A 19927-nucleotide genomic window follows, 5' to 3' on the forward strand; every position below is an offset into this window, starting at 1 on the left:
CAGATGAAATAAAGTCAGGTAAAACCCTGTGCAGCACTGATCTACCCGCTAGAGGCAAACAGGAACCGTCTGCTGTTCTCAAATCCTGGATAAAGACTTCAGGTGACTGAAGTTTTGCCATCAGCACCCTAAAAGTAGAGGAAAAAAAATAAAATAAAGCAAAACAACATCCTGAAAGAAATTAGATTAGATTAGATTTTAAGGACCACTGTTAGTCTTTAGACTGTCCAAGACTTCTGTTTTAAATAATTAAGTCACTAACGTCCATGAAGTCACAGTGTCATGGTCATGAATGCTCTGTACATCAGCTTAGTACAAGAAAGCGGTGAGTTCAGGAAGCACATGTTGTAAACATAAAAAGAAACGGGTACATAAAAACATTAGATGAGCTTTTGAACAATCTCCTTTATAAATAAAAGCTATAATTACAAAAGACATTATGAATATTGTGATTAATATATGTGCTCAGTGATAAACCTGGATCTTGTGAATATGTCTAAGACACAATCCATACATTAAAAGGTCACTGGTTAATTATTTACCAGTGACCATTACTTACTACTTGACCTGGTTCTTTGTTTTTGTTTTTTTAGTACAGTCTAACAGTCTTATAAAATAGAATAAAATGTAAAATTTGATAATGTTTTTGTCATGTAATAATGTTAAAAGTCCTACTACAATAGTATACAATAATTAAATGTATTGTACTTTTTCCATTACATTTTGTGATTTTGTGAAAGCAATGTAAATCAATACAACATTAAAAAGAATGTTTTTTTGTTTGTTTTGTTGCCACACTACCACACAATTTGTGCCACTGAGACTAAAAGATTTTTTTCTTTTTAAATTTATTTAAAAAAATGTAAAAATTATCATTTAAGGTAAAAACCTCTAGCTGGATCTGACTTTTAGCGAGGCAGTGGTAGGGAAAGGGCCACCCAGGATTAAGAGGTGTGAGACCTGCCAACATCGCAACTAATGACCAATAAATTGCCAGTGCAACTGACCTACTCACACTGCAGTAAAAGAGAGACATGGGAGGAGAGAACAGTAGGTCTAAGGTGGGAATGTATTCATGTTATAGCTCTTTTCAAAGATGGTTTCATATTAGAAATACATCCTTACAGTCAAAATTAGACAACAGATTTTTGAGTGTGTCCCATCACCACCAGTGCTCAGGTGTCTTCAGCTGCAGTAGTTATAGTAGATGAACTCTGACTGTATCATCAAAGCAAGTCAAATACAAGCAAAAATCCTTCAAGAAAAAAGTCTGTAATCCACAAAGCAAAACAAATCAATTGCTTTTATTGTTTTGTTTTTTATAATTTCTTCTTTTTTTATCACTTTGGGTTGCCACTGAGTATGAAATGTGCGATATGGATACTACCTCTGGCAATACAAACTTAAGGTTTCAGTTGTTTATGTCACTTCATTATCCTCCCCATCACTTCCACTATAACAAAGCTCTACATTTTCATCACGTAGGTAATAATTCTACCTTATGTTTATTATCAATATCTTTGTGGGTGGTGTGTGAAATGAAACAAGGAAAATTATGATATTTAAGAGGAAGCATTCCATATTTGAATATTGTAGTGCTTTATTGCTTTTCACTGATTGCTTTGGATTCACAAACAACAATGACATATGTATGCAATTTAGCTAGTTGACTGGGAAGTCTAGGATGTCAGACATTCCTATTAGCACATAAACACACAATCACTCAGTCAACACATCTCATCACCTGGTCTAATTATCTTTTCATAGCCTCATGAATACCAACTTCTTTTAATTCCTATACACAAAGTTTGAAACCAAAAACAAATAAATAAGTGGCAACAATTTTTATGTTGTTTTACAAAATTAGGGTGACAATGCGCTTCACAGTTAATTACAAGGGAAAATGTGAATTTGCTGGATAAAAGTCAAGAAAAAAAAAGGTGAATGAATACAACTTCTCTATTCCCTAGGAGCAAAGAGAGCAAAATCTGTCATCCAGAAGTTTTAAACTGTGAGGAACAACCAAGAGACTGGATTCTAAGGTACTCAAGTTCCTAACAGATCTCTAAGGGATCAGTATCTTTCAGTTTCCTCAGAGAATTTGGCTGGGTCAGGAACAAGTTAGGAAACATAGCATGTACTTCTGGGCAAAAAAAGTGTTGCTTTTTTGTATCTGACTTTATGTAATTTAATATAATATAAATAAAATTAAAATAGCACCATTTATAGTTTTGACTTACTTTTCAAAAACAGACTTCAGAAGAATGCTGAAATTAATCATATTTCCTGGAGATGTTAAAGTAAATTTTAGTTAAAATAAAGTGTATTTGCAGATTTAAAAAAATACACAAATATTTAAAAAACTTGACAAATATGTCGTCATTATTTTTTTAATTGTATATCTGAGTATCTATCATGTCATGTCTTCTAAATGATGTGAAACTAAATGATAGATAATTGTGTAAAATGAAAAATCAAACAAAACATGCACAAATGAAAGACGTCATCATTCCCTTTAAGTCAAATGTGTAAAAAAGAAAAAAGAATTTTGTGGAACGATAATGAAGTACACAAGCAAACACTGAACTGTTCATTTAATTTGACTTTCTATTCAGGAATACGCGCCTGATCTCACAGCATGGCTGCTTTCTCAGCTTTCTCCAGGTTTTATTGTGTCTTCATCCCTTCATTGTGTTACAGTATTTTATAAATACTCTCAGATTGCACACAAAAAAATCCATGTAAAATGATCCCACGTCCAGTCAGTCAGGTCAGTTCTGTTACATTTTATTAAAAATACAGTTTGTAAAATATTTGTGAGACCAATATATTGTGAGTTCCTATTGATACTATAGGACAGCTAGAATGCAGTTCTGTTAATAGAAGGAGGAATGCCAAGGTGAGCCCTCCAGGAGCATCTTAAAGATCAGGACTTTTCTCTCTCAGACTGATCTCAAGTTCATCCATCGTTTTACTTTCTTCTAAGTTAGATGATTGTAATTCAGTATGTTTGGGATTGAGCTAAAAACACATCTCACATATTCAGCTGGTACAAAATGCAGCTGTTCAGCTTTTAACAAATACTAAAAGAAAGAATGCATCAACAATGTTTTAAACTCTTTTCAGTGGTTTGCAGTCAGTTTTCAAATTGATTTTGAAAATTTTACTAATAACTCTTAATGCTGAAGCATTTCTTTAGCTCCAAACTACATTACACAATCACTGCTCCTCTGAGCAGGAGAGCACAGCCTGAAAACCCTCTGCTGTTTGTTCCTGAGTCCCGGTTTAAGACTAAAGGTGACTGTGATTTTGAGACCCCTTAGCTCTGGAACTCGCTGAGTTCTGCAGCTGCTAAATCAAGGACATCTTTACTCTTTAAAACATCTTTGCAAAAAAAGCCTTTCATTAATTCCAGCATAGCTTTTCCCGCCTTATACCTGTACAACTGTATAACTGTTTATCTTTTCAAATGATTGACTAGGCCATTTAACAAATGTTGGTGTTCATGTAATTGCAATTATGTAAAGATAACATAACATTTAAAACTGTACATTGCATGATCAGGTTGCACACAGTATTATGAATACATTCATAAATTATAAATCATGCTGTTTGTTAAAAGAATTGTGCATCCTGTTCTTCTTCTGTGGGTTTTGGTGAAGCATATTTTATGTCCATCAATATTAACATCATGTCAAGTGGAATGTTTATATATACATATATATATATATCTATATATATATAAAAGTGTAAAGATCTCACTTAGGCAAATAGAGACCTTGTCCCCATTGTGGGATAAATAAATTATGAAGAAGAAAATAAAACAGACAATACTGTATAACAAGATAAAAATAGACACTGATTTTGAAAATATGGATGATGCACTGCAGACTGAGCTGGGTCTTCCCAAGTGGAATGTTTCAATTATTGTATATACACAGAGATGCAAGAAGTAAATATTGAATTTGAATAAAGGTGTCTATTTACTTCTTGTATGTCTGTTTAAAACTGCTTATTTTGTAACCTTTTTTGGGGGGGATTGTATATGTATTAATAAAAAAAATGTTGTTTTGATGTTTCATAAACAGTGCTGTCATGTGTGATGGGCTAAAGGTTTAAGGTGACACAGATTTGACAAAATAATAAGTGCAAACTGTGTACTTAAGATGAAAACTTAAGCTAGAAGCACAAACATAAACTTAACTTGGACTTAAGAAAACTTGTCAAACCCTTTAATAATGAACTATATTGAGACTTTGGTTTCTTGTTACACTAAATTCAATCTGACAAGCTAGCTCATCAATGGATCTTCATCTTAGGTGGACTGACTGGGATGGCAAGCATGTGGAGCAGGGCTCAGTCACCACTTTTCTGTCATTTCTCTTCTCAACACCACAACCAAATCCAACTGCCAAATCTCCCCCCAAACTCTTTATAGATTAGGGTGTGACCCATAGTGGAGCTACAACATCTCATGCAACGCATTTTAATTTCCACAAACAGTGTAAACATAATAAAAATAGCACAGGAATAATATTCATATTAATAATCTGGAAAAAATAAATAAAAATAAGATTGTCCCAGCTTGCTCAACGCGGCACACCTCCCTAGTAGCCACTGGGGGGCACCCCAACCTTGCATCACTGCAGGCGGCTGTGGTAGATGTGAGGCATCCTCCCAATTATGATTACTTATTGCTATAATTACTAGTGGTGGCAGTGGAGATTGTGGTAGTAATAATAAGGCAATCTAATCTATTTTATAATCTATTTTATTATTATTTTTTTTAAATTATGTTTTTGTGTATTTATTTATGCATTTATCAACTAGAATTGCATTTACTTATTAATTTGTTTTCCCCATGTTGTCCTGTTCTGTCTTTTGTCTTGCAATAAAAATAAAAAGATCCAGTTAGAACAAGAACAGAGACTTGGGCAATGTAAAGTTTTTATATGAGTAATCAATATCTAGCAGAGATGCAACATAAGCTCATTCCAATCCTGAATTCACAGCATGGGCACATGACAGAAGTTCATCTGGTGGTATATTAACTCAATGTGAGCGGTGAACTTTACAGAGGTCAATAAACAATAAACCAAGTATTAATAATGGAGAGAAGTTAAAGGGCTATGACATCACCGATCTAATGTACTTTTGAAAAGTTACATACACACGAACCCAGAGGCCAATTCAAGGACAGACTCTGTGAACCTTAAAAAAGAAAGGCTCCAAAGTTATGATGCTATGTTACTTAAGTTAATTCTTTAAATGGTAAATGAACTGTACTTATATATCTCCTTTCTAGTCTTCCGACCACTCAAAGCACTTTTACAGGACATATCTCATATCACCCATTCACACACTGATGGCATTGGCTGCCATGCAAGGTCCCAACTACTCATCAGTTTTAGGAGCTCACCATTCATACACATTCACACACCAATAGCACAGCCTTCGGTTTTGGGTTCAGTATCTTGCCCAAGGACACAACTAATTATTGAATTAATTTATTAATGTGGCAGTTATTATATAATGCAACTATTCTGAGGATAGATTATATTTCTACGTATGAGTCCTTAAGGGTAAAACAAGCTATGGAAATTAAAGTGAGCTCAAATGGTGACATATAAGTGTTTTAAAGTGTTCAGTTAATGCAATTCATTCCAATTTGATTTTATTTATATAGCAGCAGTTCATGACTGAAGTTATCTCATGACACTTTCCATACACAGCAGGTCTAGACCATACTCTTTATAATATTATTATAAGACCAACAATTCCACCATGAGAAAGCACATGGTGACAATGATGAGGTTTCCTATTCAATTCAACTTAGTTCATCAGTTCATCCATCCATGGAGGCTGGAGCCAATTCCAGCTAGCAGTGGACGAGAGGCGGGATACACCCTGAATTCAGTTTCAGTTCCATTTTAATTATATTGCTCCAAAACATAAAAGAAGTTAGAAATTATCTCATGACAATTTCCATACAGAGCAGGTCTAGGCCATACTTTTTAAATATAATTTCAGAGACCCAACAATATCCACCAGGAGCAAGCACTTGGCAATAGCAGGACAACCAGGACCACAGCAGCTGGTTTAACCAATCCAGGATGTAGGCATAGCCATGATCCATGTAAACATGTAAACATGTGAGATGAAAAAGCAGAAAAGATCTGGGGAAGAAGGTAAATGCATTAATGAAGGTGTACAAAAGAAAAGAAAAGAAAAGAAAAGAAAAGAAAAGAAAAGAAGAAAAGAGAAGATAAATGGTCAGTGCAACATGGGAAGTCCCCCAGCAATCTAGTTTGTCCTATAGCAGCATACAGTAAATAGGGGATGGTTCAGGACTCACCTGGCCCTACCTATAAGCTCCATCAAAAAGCAAGGTCGTTTAACATTGTTTAAGCTTGCTCTTAAATATGTAGAAGGTGTCTGCCTCCAGAACCCAAAACTGGAGCTTGTTCCACTGAAGCCAGAAGCTCTGGCTCCCAGTCTGCCTTTGGAGACATGGGAACCACAAGGAACCCAGCATTCTGAGAGTGTGTGAGCAGTGTTCTAGTGGGGTGATAGGCTACTATGAGCTCTTTTAGATATGATAGTGTCTGACCATGAAGAGCTTTGTATGTAAGGAGAAGAATTTTAAATTATATTCTATTCTGTGTTTTACAGGGATCCAGTGCAAAGAAGCCAAAATGATGTATTAATCGTATTAGTCCACAGTGTTACTGTTGGCAAACAGTCTTTAACTGTTTTTTTTTTAAACTTCTGATTTGTAACCAAATTCTGAATTCTGAAAATTAAAATTCTTAAGACTGGGTCTGAAAGGTAAAACATATAAAATGTCATGTGAACTATATTTCATCTTGACCTAACCATTTCATGGTTTAGGTACAAGGATAGATACAACATTATTAAATTCTACAACATTAATACTAATGTATTTAGGAAAACCTCCCACATTACTCTATTGGTTGTACCAGAGTTAATGTATCATTTTATGTCCCTCTGAAGTCCATATCAGTCCTTCAAGTCACCTGTTTGGAAGGTCTATGGTTCTCTTTGAATGTCTCCTTTGTTTAAAAAATATTCTTGAGTGAAGAGTAGTATTTAAGTTACGGGAGAGCATGGATTCTTCTGGCTTCAGCTGGCTCACACACTGTGTGAACAATTGTACCGGAAATATATCAGTGTGGAAAATGGAGGACACTATGTATGTGGAAGCAAGTGTTCAAGTTCATATATAAAACAACAGTAGACACATTTATGAAATACTTTTATTTCGAAATAATTTTAATTATTTTGCCTACCAGGAAAATGTTTACTTTTTTTTTGAGTCAACAGTACATTGTTACTAGTATTGTCATGTTGTCACATTTCAGCCTTTTAGAGAATGTGTATTGAAATTAAGGTGTCCGTTAGTTCTATTATTAATCAATTGTTTTTGTTAATGAATAGTCTTATTTTAAAGCTGGATTCATTGAAAATGAATCAATTTAGAACATTTATTAAATGTCATTTTATTCCAAGAAAATTTGCAAAAACAAATGATGATGTTAAAAAAACACTTGCTAACGCTCTATTAAAACTGAAGGCTGATTTTGTTTGTATTTAACTAGAACTTTAAGTGTAGAATTCAATATATTTCTTTTTTGTAATTCAAGGGAATTATCACGTGATTTTGCTCTAGTTGGCTGATACAGATGTACATTGTGGAGTTTATTATTCAAATTGGACAGCCAATGCCGGTGCCTCTTGGCTGACACATTAATTCAAACTTCATTCAAAAAGTCATTCTCAACTGAGAACACACCAAAGAATCAAAAATGAATTAAACATGAAGAGTCCATAACGCTGCGTTCATTGATGGTGCAGAGCTGGAAAGCGCAAAATGACTCATGTTGTGCACCAGGCCATGAGCTGAAATCATGCTGCGCTGTTGATTGCTCTCCATAGGCCTAATTGAAAGAAGGCTCCATATGGTAAGAAGCTATAAATTCCCCAGATCATTTTTTTCTCTATTTCCTCATTCCTTCTTTTTCTCTTTTCTGTTTTTTGACCCTCTTTAAGAAGGAAACAATGGACTGGCTGTCTTTGGTTTAGCTGCTAATGAATCCAATACTCCCCTTTATGGCAAAGGCTGATTAGAAGAAAAAAAGACACTTTGTCATGGTCTCTTTCGATGGGAATCACTATCTGTCTGTATGTGGTGTTTATGCATGTGTGTGGGTGTGTGTGTAAACTGTTGCGTCATACCATCATTGCAGTTATGGCCTAAATAAAGTAACCTACGGGTTTGTTTGAAATGCTGCCAATTGCCCAACCTCTTTTCTGCTTTACCTCTCTTTTCTTTTTCTCCTTCCTCTTTTTCCACTCCAGCCTCAACATACTTCTCTTTCACATGAAAAACACCATCACGCACTTTTCTGGTAGCTATATGCACTTCATATTAACAATAATTGCCACAAAATCATCGTTTCTGTACACTTTTGTGGCCAATAATGCACTACTGTAGCCACTAAACAATCACTGGCCTTGCAAATCACTGTCTAGAGTTACTAATGTATTCCCTGAAGCATTATCTGTAGCTAACATCTAATTGCCTAATGCCTTTTGCCATCAGTAATGCCCAGCTCTTACCTTAAATTTAGGGACGGTAACTGCTTAAGCGTCACCCCTATCTTTGTCTTTCAGAAGCCAAGTGGACTTTTAAAGAGAAAATGTGCGAGTCACTGTTAGAAATAGAGCCCCCTAGTGGAGGGGAAACACCACAACACAAAATGGTGGGAGAGGAAAGAGGAGGTGGAGAAGGGAGGGAGAAAGGGAGGGGTCTGCATGAAGTAATGGCTGCCAGATGTTTTGGTATTATTGCAGGGAAAAATTCTATTCCAGCTGTAGTCATCTATCATGTTTGCCAATCGATGGCAGATAGACAGACAGGGGACATGAAGAAAGATAAGTCTGTGTGTGTGTGTGTGTGTGTGTGTGTGTGTGTGTGTGTGTGTGTGTGTGTGTGTGTTGGTGGTCATGTTGGGGGAAGTATGTTATTGTAAATCTAGATATAGTTACTTCTGAATAGATGAACTGTTGTTATATATATATATATCTATATCTATATATATATATATATATATATATATCTATATATATATATATATATATATATATCTATTATAATATATATAGAGAGAGAGAGAGAGAGAGAGAGAGAGAGAGAGAGAGAGAGACCCTACCCTCATCAGTGACTGGCCCAAAGACAGTGCTCAAGGAGTACTTTCAGAGCTCCTATCTTTTTGTGCTTCACCACCATTGTGGACTTAGAGAGGTACACCACTTGTCTGAGGACCTTTATGAGCTCAGCTTGTATGTGCATGTATGTATCCTAGAATCCTAGAACAGCAGTACCAATAAATTAAGGGGTGTAGTAGCCACTGGTCCAGCAGAGTGAGAACTGTGAGGGAGCAGAACAAACACTGGAGCTGAAGAAACAAGGCTACTGAACATAACAGGACCACAAAACCACACTGCATCACTTTTCTGGCATCATATCCTTAATACAGACTGTAAAGAAACAGTATCAGCTCAGAGTTTGATGTTAAAATACCTCAGTTTGTATTATTTATGATGTGCAGGCTAAACTGAGTAGATGGTTGGCAGGAGTGGGTTGAATAAGTGTAACACAGTAAGTGATCATTATCAGTTTAGTCAATCTTTTTTCAGCTGTACATTTGATGACTCTGAGCTTAGATTAGCCTTTGTTATCTTTATCTATTTTGTTTAGTTCACATACACACACGCACACACACATATTTGTTTTCTAACCATCTTGAAGAGTTCCCATATATACTGAGCACTTGTTGACTGCTTTGTCTTCACTCTGCAGTCCAACTCAAACTCCAAACTATCTCAGTTTGCTTTAGGTCAGGTGATTGTGGAGGCCAGGTCATGTGATGCAGCACTCCATCACTCTCCTTCTTGGTTAAATATCCCTTACATAGTCTGGAGGTGTGTTTTGGGTCATTGTCTTGGTGAAAAAGGTGGTCCCACTAAGCTCAAATGCTGTGGTAGCCATGCTGATTAAGTGTGCCTTGAATTTGGAATAAGTTACCAACAGTGTCACCAGTAAACCTCCCCCATACCCCGTCCACCATGGTTCATGGTGGAAACCACGCATGTAGAAACCATCTGCTCACCTTCTCTGCGTCTCACAAAAACATGGTGGGCAAAACCAAGATTCTCAAATCTGGACTCATCAGACCAAAGTCCAGATTTCCACTGGTCTAATGTCCATTCCTTGTGTTTCTTGGCCCAAGCAGTTCTTCTTCTTCTTGGTCTCCCTCAGTCGTGGTGTCTTTGCAGTAATTGGACCATGAAGGCCTGATTCACACAGTCCCCTCAGCTGATGTTCATATTTGTCTGCTACTTAAACTGTGAAGCATTTATGTGGGCTCTAATCTGAAGTGCTAATGTGTAAATTGTGATTTCTGAGGCTGGTAACTCTAATAAAGTTCTCCTCTGCAGCAGAGGTAACTCTTGATCTTCTTTTCCTGGGGTGGTTTGGTGAGCAGTTTTATCATAGCATTTAACTGACCTTATGTCTTACAGTTATGATGGACTTTTCTTTTTCTTTACTTAGTTTAAATCAAATCAAATCAAATTTTATTTGTATAGCCCAAAGTCACAAAGTGCATTTGCCTCAGAGGGCTTTACAATCTGTATAGGGAGTGACACCCTCTGTCCTTAGACCCTCGGTTCGAGTGAGGAAAAACTTGCCCACAAAAAACCTTTAACAGGGAAAAAATGTGGAAGAAACCTCAGGAAGAGCCACAGAGGAGGGATCCCTCTCCCAGGACGGACAGACGTACAGTTTAGTGGTTGTTGCGTGTGTGTGTGTTGTGTGTGTGTGCGTGTGTGTGTGTGTGTGTGTGTGTGTCTCCCGGTCACTGCAGGGTCATCTCTGTCTGACGCCAGCACCCCCACTAATTATCTGTTCTTCTGTCTTCACCTGAGGCCAGACTAAGGCCATTACATTTCTTGTTAGTCTTTGTCAGGACGAGAATAATCCTCTCCAGCTCTTTTTTTCTGTCTCCCACTAATAACATACCAACTGGGATGTCAGATTAGGCCTTATCAATTAATGTCTGACAGCTCCATCAGATACAGTGGTAACAGGAAGACCAGGAAGTGTGTCAATAACTGTTCTATGGGGTCAGTTGAATGTGTGTTAGTGTTTCAGCTGTCAACTTGACAAACCTACAATCTGGGAGTTTAATTGTTCCTGGGTTTGCCCGGTTTGGGATTATGTATTTGCCACAAACCTCCAAAAATATATTTAATTTGTAATATTTTGACAAGGTGGCGAAACACTTGAAATCATTCAAGGACTCTAAAACTCATTTAATCCATATATCATGCCAAAATATACAGCTTCCATCTGATACCAGAGCAGTTATGCTGGTGGAAAATGTATTTTTTCAAATACAAAGTGAATAATTGTTTTTATTATTTCATGAAGGATCTATTATGTCTTAAGGTGGAATGACATTTCACTACTGATGTGTTACAATAGTTACTAACATAATACAGTATATATTATCAGAGAGCGCTGTGTATTCATTGTTATCCAGAAAAGATGTGAGAAATGGCTTCATAAAATGTAAATGAAATGAAAACAGGGATCCCTTAGTATTTCTTTATGCTATTTTCTTCACAACAATAAATGCTACCAGTACTACAAACCACCACTTTGACCAATTACAACTCTCCACGTGACATTTTACATTTTTGAGGAGGTGCATCAGCCCACAGTGGGATGCCCAATATGCCACAGCAAAGGCACCACAAGAGTTTGCCACAGAAACATGATTAGGTCTTTGCGGGGAAGAAGGGTTTGCTTGATTGACAGGAATCTGTGCTTCTTGTCTGGAACAGCAGGTGCAGCAGCAAATATCACCCGAGAGCCTGATGATAGGTTCACAGACAGAAGCCAAATCACTTTTTCTTTTTGTTGACCACCTGGCTGCTTTAATAAAGAAGTTTAAACCTTGTGGTGATTATTGAATGTTTGGTGTCATAAATCATAGCAATGTCAATGCAGGCAGCAAATACATTCACACGAATACAGATGATACTGCTTACAAAGTGAGAGTAATATCTTTCGAATGACTACTGAATTTATGATAAACCCTTTCTGATCTGTGTCTTACAAAATGTTGAATACATCAACTCTCCTAAAGCAGAGTACTATGATTTGATTCTGTCCATCTCTTTCTTCCAAAGTGTGAGTGTGTGTTCGTGTGTGCATGATCTCTGCTTTCAGCTCTATACAGCTGCTAATAACTGATGCTCTACAGATAGAAAGAATACACAGATCATTCATTGCTTGTGATACAAAATACACTCACACCATGACACAGAGGCTTTACAACAGAGTCCAATGGAGCAAAAACTAGACAGGTTTCTTACAAATCCCTAATTTAAACGAGTTATCATAAAAACAAATGAAATGTCTGCTATTGTCCATGGCACTGAAAACACTGCATGTATCACATCCATAATAAATATGAAGGCCACTGTCTAAGAGTAATGACTGTAATATTTCTTTTTTTTCCTACTATAAATACATTGACTTGACAACTTCACTGTTTTAAACACACACACACACACACACACACACACACACACAGCTCCAGCAATATTTGTAAGAGGTAAACCTGTCCATATTTTATATTGTTAAATGTTGTTTCATTATTCATTTGTTGTTAAGATCAAAGTGTCTGTAATGTTTCCTTTGTTTTTTTCAAATAATGAATTTGCACCATTTAACCAGGTGGTGATTTATTAAATTTATGACACTCTTTACATCCCACATTAAGCATTATTTAGACCACCAGTTTCACACGATAACATGGACACTTCGTCATCATCGTGACGTCATTACATGTACAACCCAAATTGAAAGGAAGAGCCAGAGAGAGAGAGAGAGAGAGATATTCAATTACACTGTGTCTTTGAAGCTCAGTCTGCTGTTTATGTCCTTGTAATGGCGACATTGCACATAAATATATTCCGTTAAATAAAGCAGACACCCCGTGTGTGTGTGTGTGTGTGTGTGTGTGTGTGTGTGTGTGTGTGGTTGACACGAGGGAAACTCTTTCTGTTCCCCTGACAGGATGAGAGACTTGGCCGCGTTCTGTTCACAGTCCAGCGGTGGTATGAAGCAGCCGACGCATCTGGTAAAACATAACTTAGTTTTTATGGCGCACTTCTTAATTCGGCATAGATCCCACCCACCAAACATCACGAGGCCTGTTTCATTAGAGGGTCTGCTTCTAGAAAGAACAGGTTAAAGAGAAAAAGGGAGGAAAGGCGGCGGGAAGATGGACGAGTGACCAGGCGGATCCTGTTGATCCACGAGGTCAGATGTTAGAAAAGCTCACAAGCCAAACACACATGAAATGACATTTCTAATATTCCAATATTTTAATTTGCTGAAGCTTTTTAGGTTTCAATGTTTCTCAAGTTCAAACGTCAATCAAACCTTTTTAAAAAGATCATGGTCAGATTTGGGGGGTGGTGATGATGATAATTAATCTGATGGTGTGTTCTGACAGCAACTGCAAACATTCTGCGTGTCTCAACACAGCGACTGTAAAAAGTGAACAGCGAGATGATCATCTCTCCAGAGATGATGATGACGATGGTGGTGGTGAAGAAGTAGAGGTAATCAGAGCGCGTCATTACTGTCCCGTCACCGCCCTCTCGGATGATAGAGGAGTTCTATGTGTGGGTGTGGGGTGTGTGAGGGGGTGGCTACTGTTTGAGTTCCAGAGCCCAGACATGTTGAGGCCATCCTGTCCGTCCTTTACTCTTCTTATCGGCCGCTGACGAGGATGACGACGATGAGGAAGATGAAGATGACGTTGTCTTAGGGATCTCCACCTGCAGACACGTGATATTGTAATGAAAATGATGGCTGTGGATCCACGTGCACAAAGCCACGAAAATTCACCATGGAAACAGTTTCACTTTTCTTCCTGACAAGTTTCATATACAGCACGAGTACCACGTGCTCATTTAGTTTAGTCCATAATGTAATAATATGACATCACAGCGCCACAGACCTCAGATCTGCTTTGCATATTTTCTGAGCCCAAATGTTGAACCTGACTGACTGTTATTATGGTTGTAATCACTGCACCTTAACTGACAGTGAGTGTGCACGTGTTATTGTTATTATTATTATTATTATTATTATTATTCTCTATTTATTCTAGCTATATTAGATATTATTTTAATTGGCAGATTCTGAGTAACGGTTAACCACAGGGCCGAGTTGTAAATGTATAAATGTTTTATTTTATTCATATTTGTATATATATGAATATGGATTCATAGCGCTGTGAGTTATTGTCAGCACGATCATGAGTGGACTCGAAGCTGCTGGAGTGTTTCGTGTTCAGACGGGAACTTCAGGGTTTGGGTTTGTTACTTCTTCCACACTTCAAACTTCACCTCTACAGTAGCCTACACGTGATTATTTGATTGTGGGGTTTCATCAATACACGGTAAACTCTTTTATATATATATATATATATATATATAATATATATATAATATATATATATATATATATATATATATATATATAGATGACGTGCAGTAATTCAGCAATAAGGATATTTCTTAAAGGAATTCCTTTACCTTCGATGTACACTTATTTCTACGCGGTGTCAGCGCTGACTTCCATTTATCAAAAAAGGATCGACTTCAGTCCACAGTCCCGACAACAAAGACGAAGAGTCGAGCAGAGAAGGCCCGAGCTGTGGAAATATCTTATTTACCTCGCGTTCGTAAATGAAGAAAAACGAGTGTCGCGTGTACACATCCAGAGGTCACGTCATCTCCTTTTCTTGTGTCAGGTTCTTCAGTCATAGAGTCATCGGCCGTAACAACGTGAGCTTACGTTGTAACAAGGAGTTAGGATTATGAGTTTTCCTTCACCACTTTATTAATATACAAAAGTCATCTGTATGTCTGCTATGTTATTACAGATATGTCAATCAGATGATGATGTTATTATATGAAGTTTTCAGTTTCAGGTTATGTAATCATTTGATAAACATATATAATGTTCTTCTAATAAAATTAACTACTGTATTAAAACCTACTAACGTAATAAACAAACAATAAATATGATATGACATGTCACAATGTGCTCAGTGTTGCAATGAGCAAGGCAGCATTGTGAGGTTTCTGTTGACCATAAGCATTTTGTCAGTTATTATTATTGTGTTATTATTTACAAATATTGAATTGAAGGGTTTTATTTGATGGTTCGTGCAGCAAACACGTGGCACCAGTCAAGACAGCTAGTTTTCAGGCTGACTGAAAGTAAAAGCAGTCCGGCTGCTCAGAGCAGCACTGGGATGTAAACTGACAGCTCTTCATATCCTGGATCACTCTCAGCACCACAACTGACTGAGTGATGTGTATATATATATATATATATATAATATCTATATATATATTATATATATATTATATATTATATATATATATCTATATGTGTGTGTGTGTGTGTGTGTGTGTGTGTTTTCTCAGTTTGCTGCTGCATTGATCAAATCATGTTGAATGTTGAGTATTTTGGATATTTTGGATAAACAGGGCCTGTTCCTGCCTCTATGAAGTCTGAAGTCCATTTAACACAAACTGGATCATTGGATTACTCCATAGTAGAGCAACAAACTAAACAAAGCCACATTGAAACATTGAAGCGACATTAATTCATCAATAATTTTAAAGAATGTGTGTCTTCATTCTCCCTTTCACGTTAATGTAAAATTTTATTTGCATCTTACAGGCCAATCTTCTTATATACGTTAATTTCCCTTGAGTCATGAATGTAAACTCGTTTGAGTTCAGTAACATCTGTGAAACGAGTGTCTACGAGTATGTGTTTGAGTCCAGGACTGGAGTTTCATGAAAGAGTTGACATGAGTTTATTAACAGGTCTACATCCTTCTATTAGTGATTGCAGTTTGAAATGTGAGGAAAAAATGCTTTCTGGCTTTAATTACGCACCACACTTTCAATAGGCAGCGAGTTAGGCAACAGAAAGGAAATAATTATTCTGTTCTATTCTTTACTGAGCTGCTCTGTTTGCTCATGTATTGTTTGTTTCTGCTGGACTTACGCTTGATGTTAGCTCTGGTTGAGGTAAGACTGATAGTAAGATTATCAGGACATAAACGTGTGTAAAAACAACAGGCAGCTATTGTGACAGGATGCAGAAGCAATGACATGATGCTTAGCTCTGTTTGTACATAAAATACCCCTCAGCAGTGAGGTTATATATATTTGACAAAGAGGATATATATTTTACATCACTAAGTCCTGTGTTTCAAGAGCACATGTAGATTGATGCCAATGAATTTGGATCAACTGAGTGATCCGTGTGAATACAAAAGGCGAGTAAAGGAGTAGCTGAAACGGCTTTGGATATCTCGCATGTGAGTGCAACAGTAGGACCTTGTAAAGCTGTAGCTATAGGATACACAGAGCCGGGACAAAAACTATGTGGATACTATAGCAGGCTGTGAGGACGAAACCATCCAAAAAGTGCTGCTAGGAATAATAGTGGTGGGTCTGCATGGCTGAACCTGGCCCCTCCTGGCTCCAGGCTGTCTGTGGATGGCAACCAATTTTCTGACTCCACTGTTATATAGACTCAGTCACTTGGATGATACCATTTTTGTGTAAAATCTCTGAAACATACATTCTACGAATGTGTGAACACACTTAGATTTTACTATTTACCCTCTCTGCAGCACTCACCACATGTGAAGTGTTCACTGGCTTTTTAAATTCCCCTCAAACAAACGGCCTACAAGATTACTTGCCGCATTTGAGTACAATATTTAATAGTATAATATATATTTAATATTATATTGTTTGTGTGTATTGTTTAATCCTATAATAATTATGTAGGATATTTAGCAGAATAATGTGTGTGTGTGTGTGTGTGTGTGTGTGTGTGTGTGTGTGTGTGTGTGTGTGTGTGTGTGTGTGTGTGTGTGTGCGTGTACTACTCACTCAGTTAAAGAACAAAAATTTGATTGTCACATTGAGCTGGGCTATAATGGTTCTAGAGTTTAAATACGTGACGTGCATACCATTGTAATGATAATAAAATAATCAAGTGAAAACATAAATCAAAAATGTACGTGTCCGTTCTTTCCATCCTTCCGAATTATTGTTTGAGCTCCAAATGTAAAAGAATGTGTTCTGAGAGGAACTGTTCGAGGCCCATCGGTCACTGAATCACACTCGGTTGTAGCTGATCAGCAGAATATTAATTCCTAAGCTACTGCTTTATAAATGCATTTTTTGTCACGATGCAGAAAATATTAATAACCTCCATGCCACAGAAAAATGATTCTAGTGAAGTGTCTGTCATCTGTCTGTGCATCGGCTTTAAAACTGTGCAGTTAACCGTGGTTACAGGTCTCAAATGGAAAACCACCGATGAGATTTAAAAAACAACTTATACACAAAGTATCATTATTTAAATATATTCTTTTATTATATTATTATTATTTTATTCTTAAAATATTTTTTATATAATTATTTCTATATTATGATTTGATAATAGTATTTAAATTGTTTGGTGTACGACGCTTCTTATACACAGAAAATCAGTACGTGTATTTTTACACTTAAGAGCAAAAGTAGAATTTAATGAAAATAAAATAAAGTTGGGATTATTATTTCACATAATACTGGTAACTAATCAAATGTCTGAAGAAAGCTAATTGTCCCATATTTTATAAATTCGGTGTTCTGTTCTGAGGATTTTTGGGGATCTTTTTTCATTTCTAATAGAACTTTTACAGCTCAGCGAAACAAAGAAGAAAACGGATGTTTTTTTTGTTTTTGTTTTTCTCCGTTCATGTCACTTTATCTTCTCTAGCTCTGAATACAGCTCTTAACTCACGGCAGCCAATAGACAGAATGACAAATATGAGAACAGTTCAGGAGTGGACTACAGCTCATCTCGCCACCACTTGTTGCCTGATCCACTGAACTGTGGACGGTTTCAGGCTGCTTCTCTTGTTTTTCCATGACTGTCTGTATAAGTGGTCTGAGTCCACTGCTCGCAGCATGTAGGCCTGAGCCCAGCTGAACGTTTTAAGAGCCCTGTAATTACAAATCCAATCTACTTTTCACTGTTTGCTTTTTCAAAGAAGAAAGCTGAACATGAACTGTCTGCATGAGCCAAATATATTTCAGGTCTTGTCAGCTGATCACAGGTAAGCTCGTGTCTCTTCTGTTCTTCGCATTTCAGGTGGCTTCGTTTAAGTTCATCTAACCTGAGTAAAGCATGTAAATTATATAATTATGTTCTCTTACCGCCTCTCTCTTCCTCCGCTCCTCTCGAGCCTCCGTCTTTTTCAGCTCGGCCTTGAAAGCCTGCGTGTCTCCGTGCTGTCCGTCCTTGTCCAGGATGTCCATCAGGTAGGAGATGTAGCTGGTGGCGAGCCGCAGCGTCTTGATCTTGGACAACTTTGTGTCCGCTGGGACGTTGGGGATACACTCCCTCAGCTCCGCAAAGGCCGAGTTGATGCTCTGGGTCCGCCGCCTCTCCTTACGGTTGGCTGTTGGTCTCCGCTTCACGGTCCGAGGGTGTGTGTGGTGGTGGTGCATACCGACCGTGGTCCCGTTCACTGAGATGGTGCCGGCCCCGGAAACCAAGCCGCCGGGTCCATAGTGATGGTGATGGTGGGGGTCGAGGCCACCGGTAGACCCACCACCGCTGTTGCCATGGTACTCTGGGCTGTAGCCGGGCGCGAGGCTGTACTCGGTGGGAGACATATCCGCGTGGCTTATCAGCCAGCTCGTAAAGTACGGAGGAGCCCCGGTGTCCTCGTGACACCGACTGGCCGCCGCTGCATGCAGGGAGTAGTGGTGGGTGTCATGGTGGTGCATGACCGGGTGGTGAGGGAAGCCCGAGACCAGACTCATAGTGACAATGCAAACACAGACAAGCACACACGCACACACTCAGGCCTTATTCAGATGTTGCAGTAAACTGTCTAAAGCTTCAGATGCAGATGTTTGCATCTCCAATAATTTCCACAGCGGCTTCCGGCAAAAACAGCCCAACCGGCCGGCCGTGACTGTCGGTACTCCGTTCAAGAAGAGCTGGGCAAGTCGTGTTTACGGTAGCCCTGTAGGCCGCTCAGTTCTGTCCAAACAACTCCTCCTCCTCTAAGACATTGTTCCTCTTCCTCTCGTTAGAAGTCACAGCAGAGTTTATTCCTCTTCATCTTCTCTCAGAGAGTCAAAGTGCGCGTTCGTTCCTCCTCTTTTCTCTCTCTGTTTTCAGCTCATCCTCCTCAATGACTCAATCAGCAACTGTCAGCCTCAGAGCCGTTTGGCAAGGCAGGACCAGTCCGGGCAGGCACTGGGTCACTACTGGCTGCTTGATACCGAGATATGGGCTATGGTAAAATCAGTTAGTGTGTATGAGAGAGAGAGAAAGAGAGAGAGAGAGAGAGAGAGAGAGAGAGAGAGAGAGAGAGAGGGTCTGAGGTACTACGTCATCTTTATCTTTACTACCGGGGAGGAGAAATGGAGCCTCTGTGAACCAATGGCGAGTTCCCACCCGCTCCTCTCTCCGTCTGTTTACTTCTCTATAACGTCAATGGGCCTGCTAAGTAGACCTGCTGGCGCGTAAACGCACACACATACACGCGGGGGTCACGTGCACGCATATTCACAACAAGGTCAGGGGTAAAGAGAGCTGAGCTCGTGCTGTCGTTCTGGTGGGACTGTACACGGTCAGTATGCACTGTTTCTGTCAGACAGGCCTGCTGATGGATGTATTTGAATATAAAATATTTTTCTTTGTTTTGTAATCTTTAAA

The 19927-nt window shown here is 38.1% G+C and overlaps 1 protein-coding gene across 1 annotated transcript; it reads right to left on the bottom strand.

The window, feature by feature from the left end:
• Positions 1-11515: 11515 nt before the first annotated feature.
• Positions 11516-19513, bottom strand: hand2 (heart and neural crest derivatives expressed 2). Its single transcript, XM_027282482.1, has 2 exons — positions 18412-19513; positions 11516-13941 (listed from the first exon to the last, which is right to left on the bottom strand). The coding sequence occupies exons 1-2, from the start codon at positions 19021-19023 to the stop codon at positions 13813-13815; spliced, it is 741 nt and encodes a 246-aa protein (XP_027138283.1). The 5' UTR covers positions 19024-19513; the 3' UTR covers positions 11516-13812.
• Positions 19514-19927: the final 414 nt, after the last annotated feature.

The sequence above is a fragment of the Larimichthys crocea genome, chromosome X (assembly GCF_000972845.2).
Source record: "Larimichthys crocea isolate SSNF chromosome X, L_crocea_2.0, whole genome shotgun sequence".
Classification (NCBI taxonomy): Eukaryota; Metazoa; Chordata; class Actinopteri; family Sciaenidae; genus Larimichthys; species Larimichthys crocea.

Bases quoted from the DNA above. Each gene is read 5' to 3' on its own strand.
- hand2 (XM_027282482.1), bottom strand. From the start codon at position 19,023: ATGAGTCTGGTCTCGGGCTTCCCTCACCACCCGGTCATGCACCACCAT. The intron at 13,942-18,411 runs GTAAGAGAACAT...ACGTGTCTGCAG, and splicing joins AGCGGAGGAAGAGAGAGGCG to GTGGAGATCCCTAAGACAAC.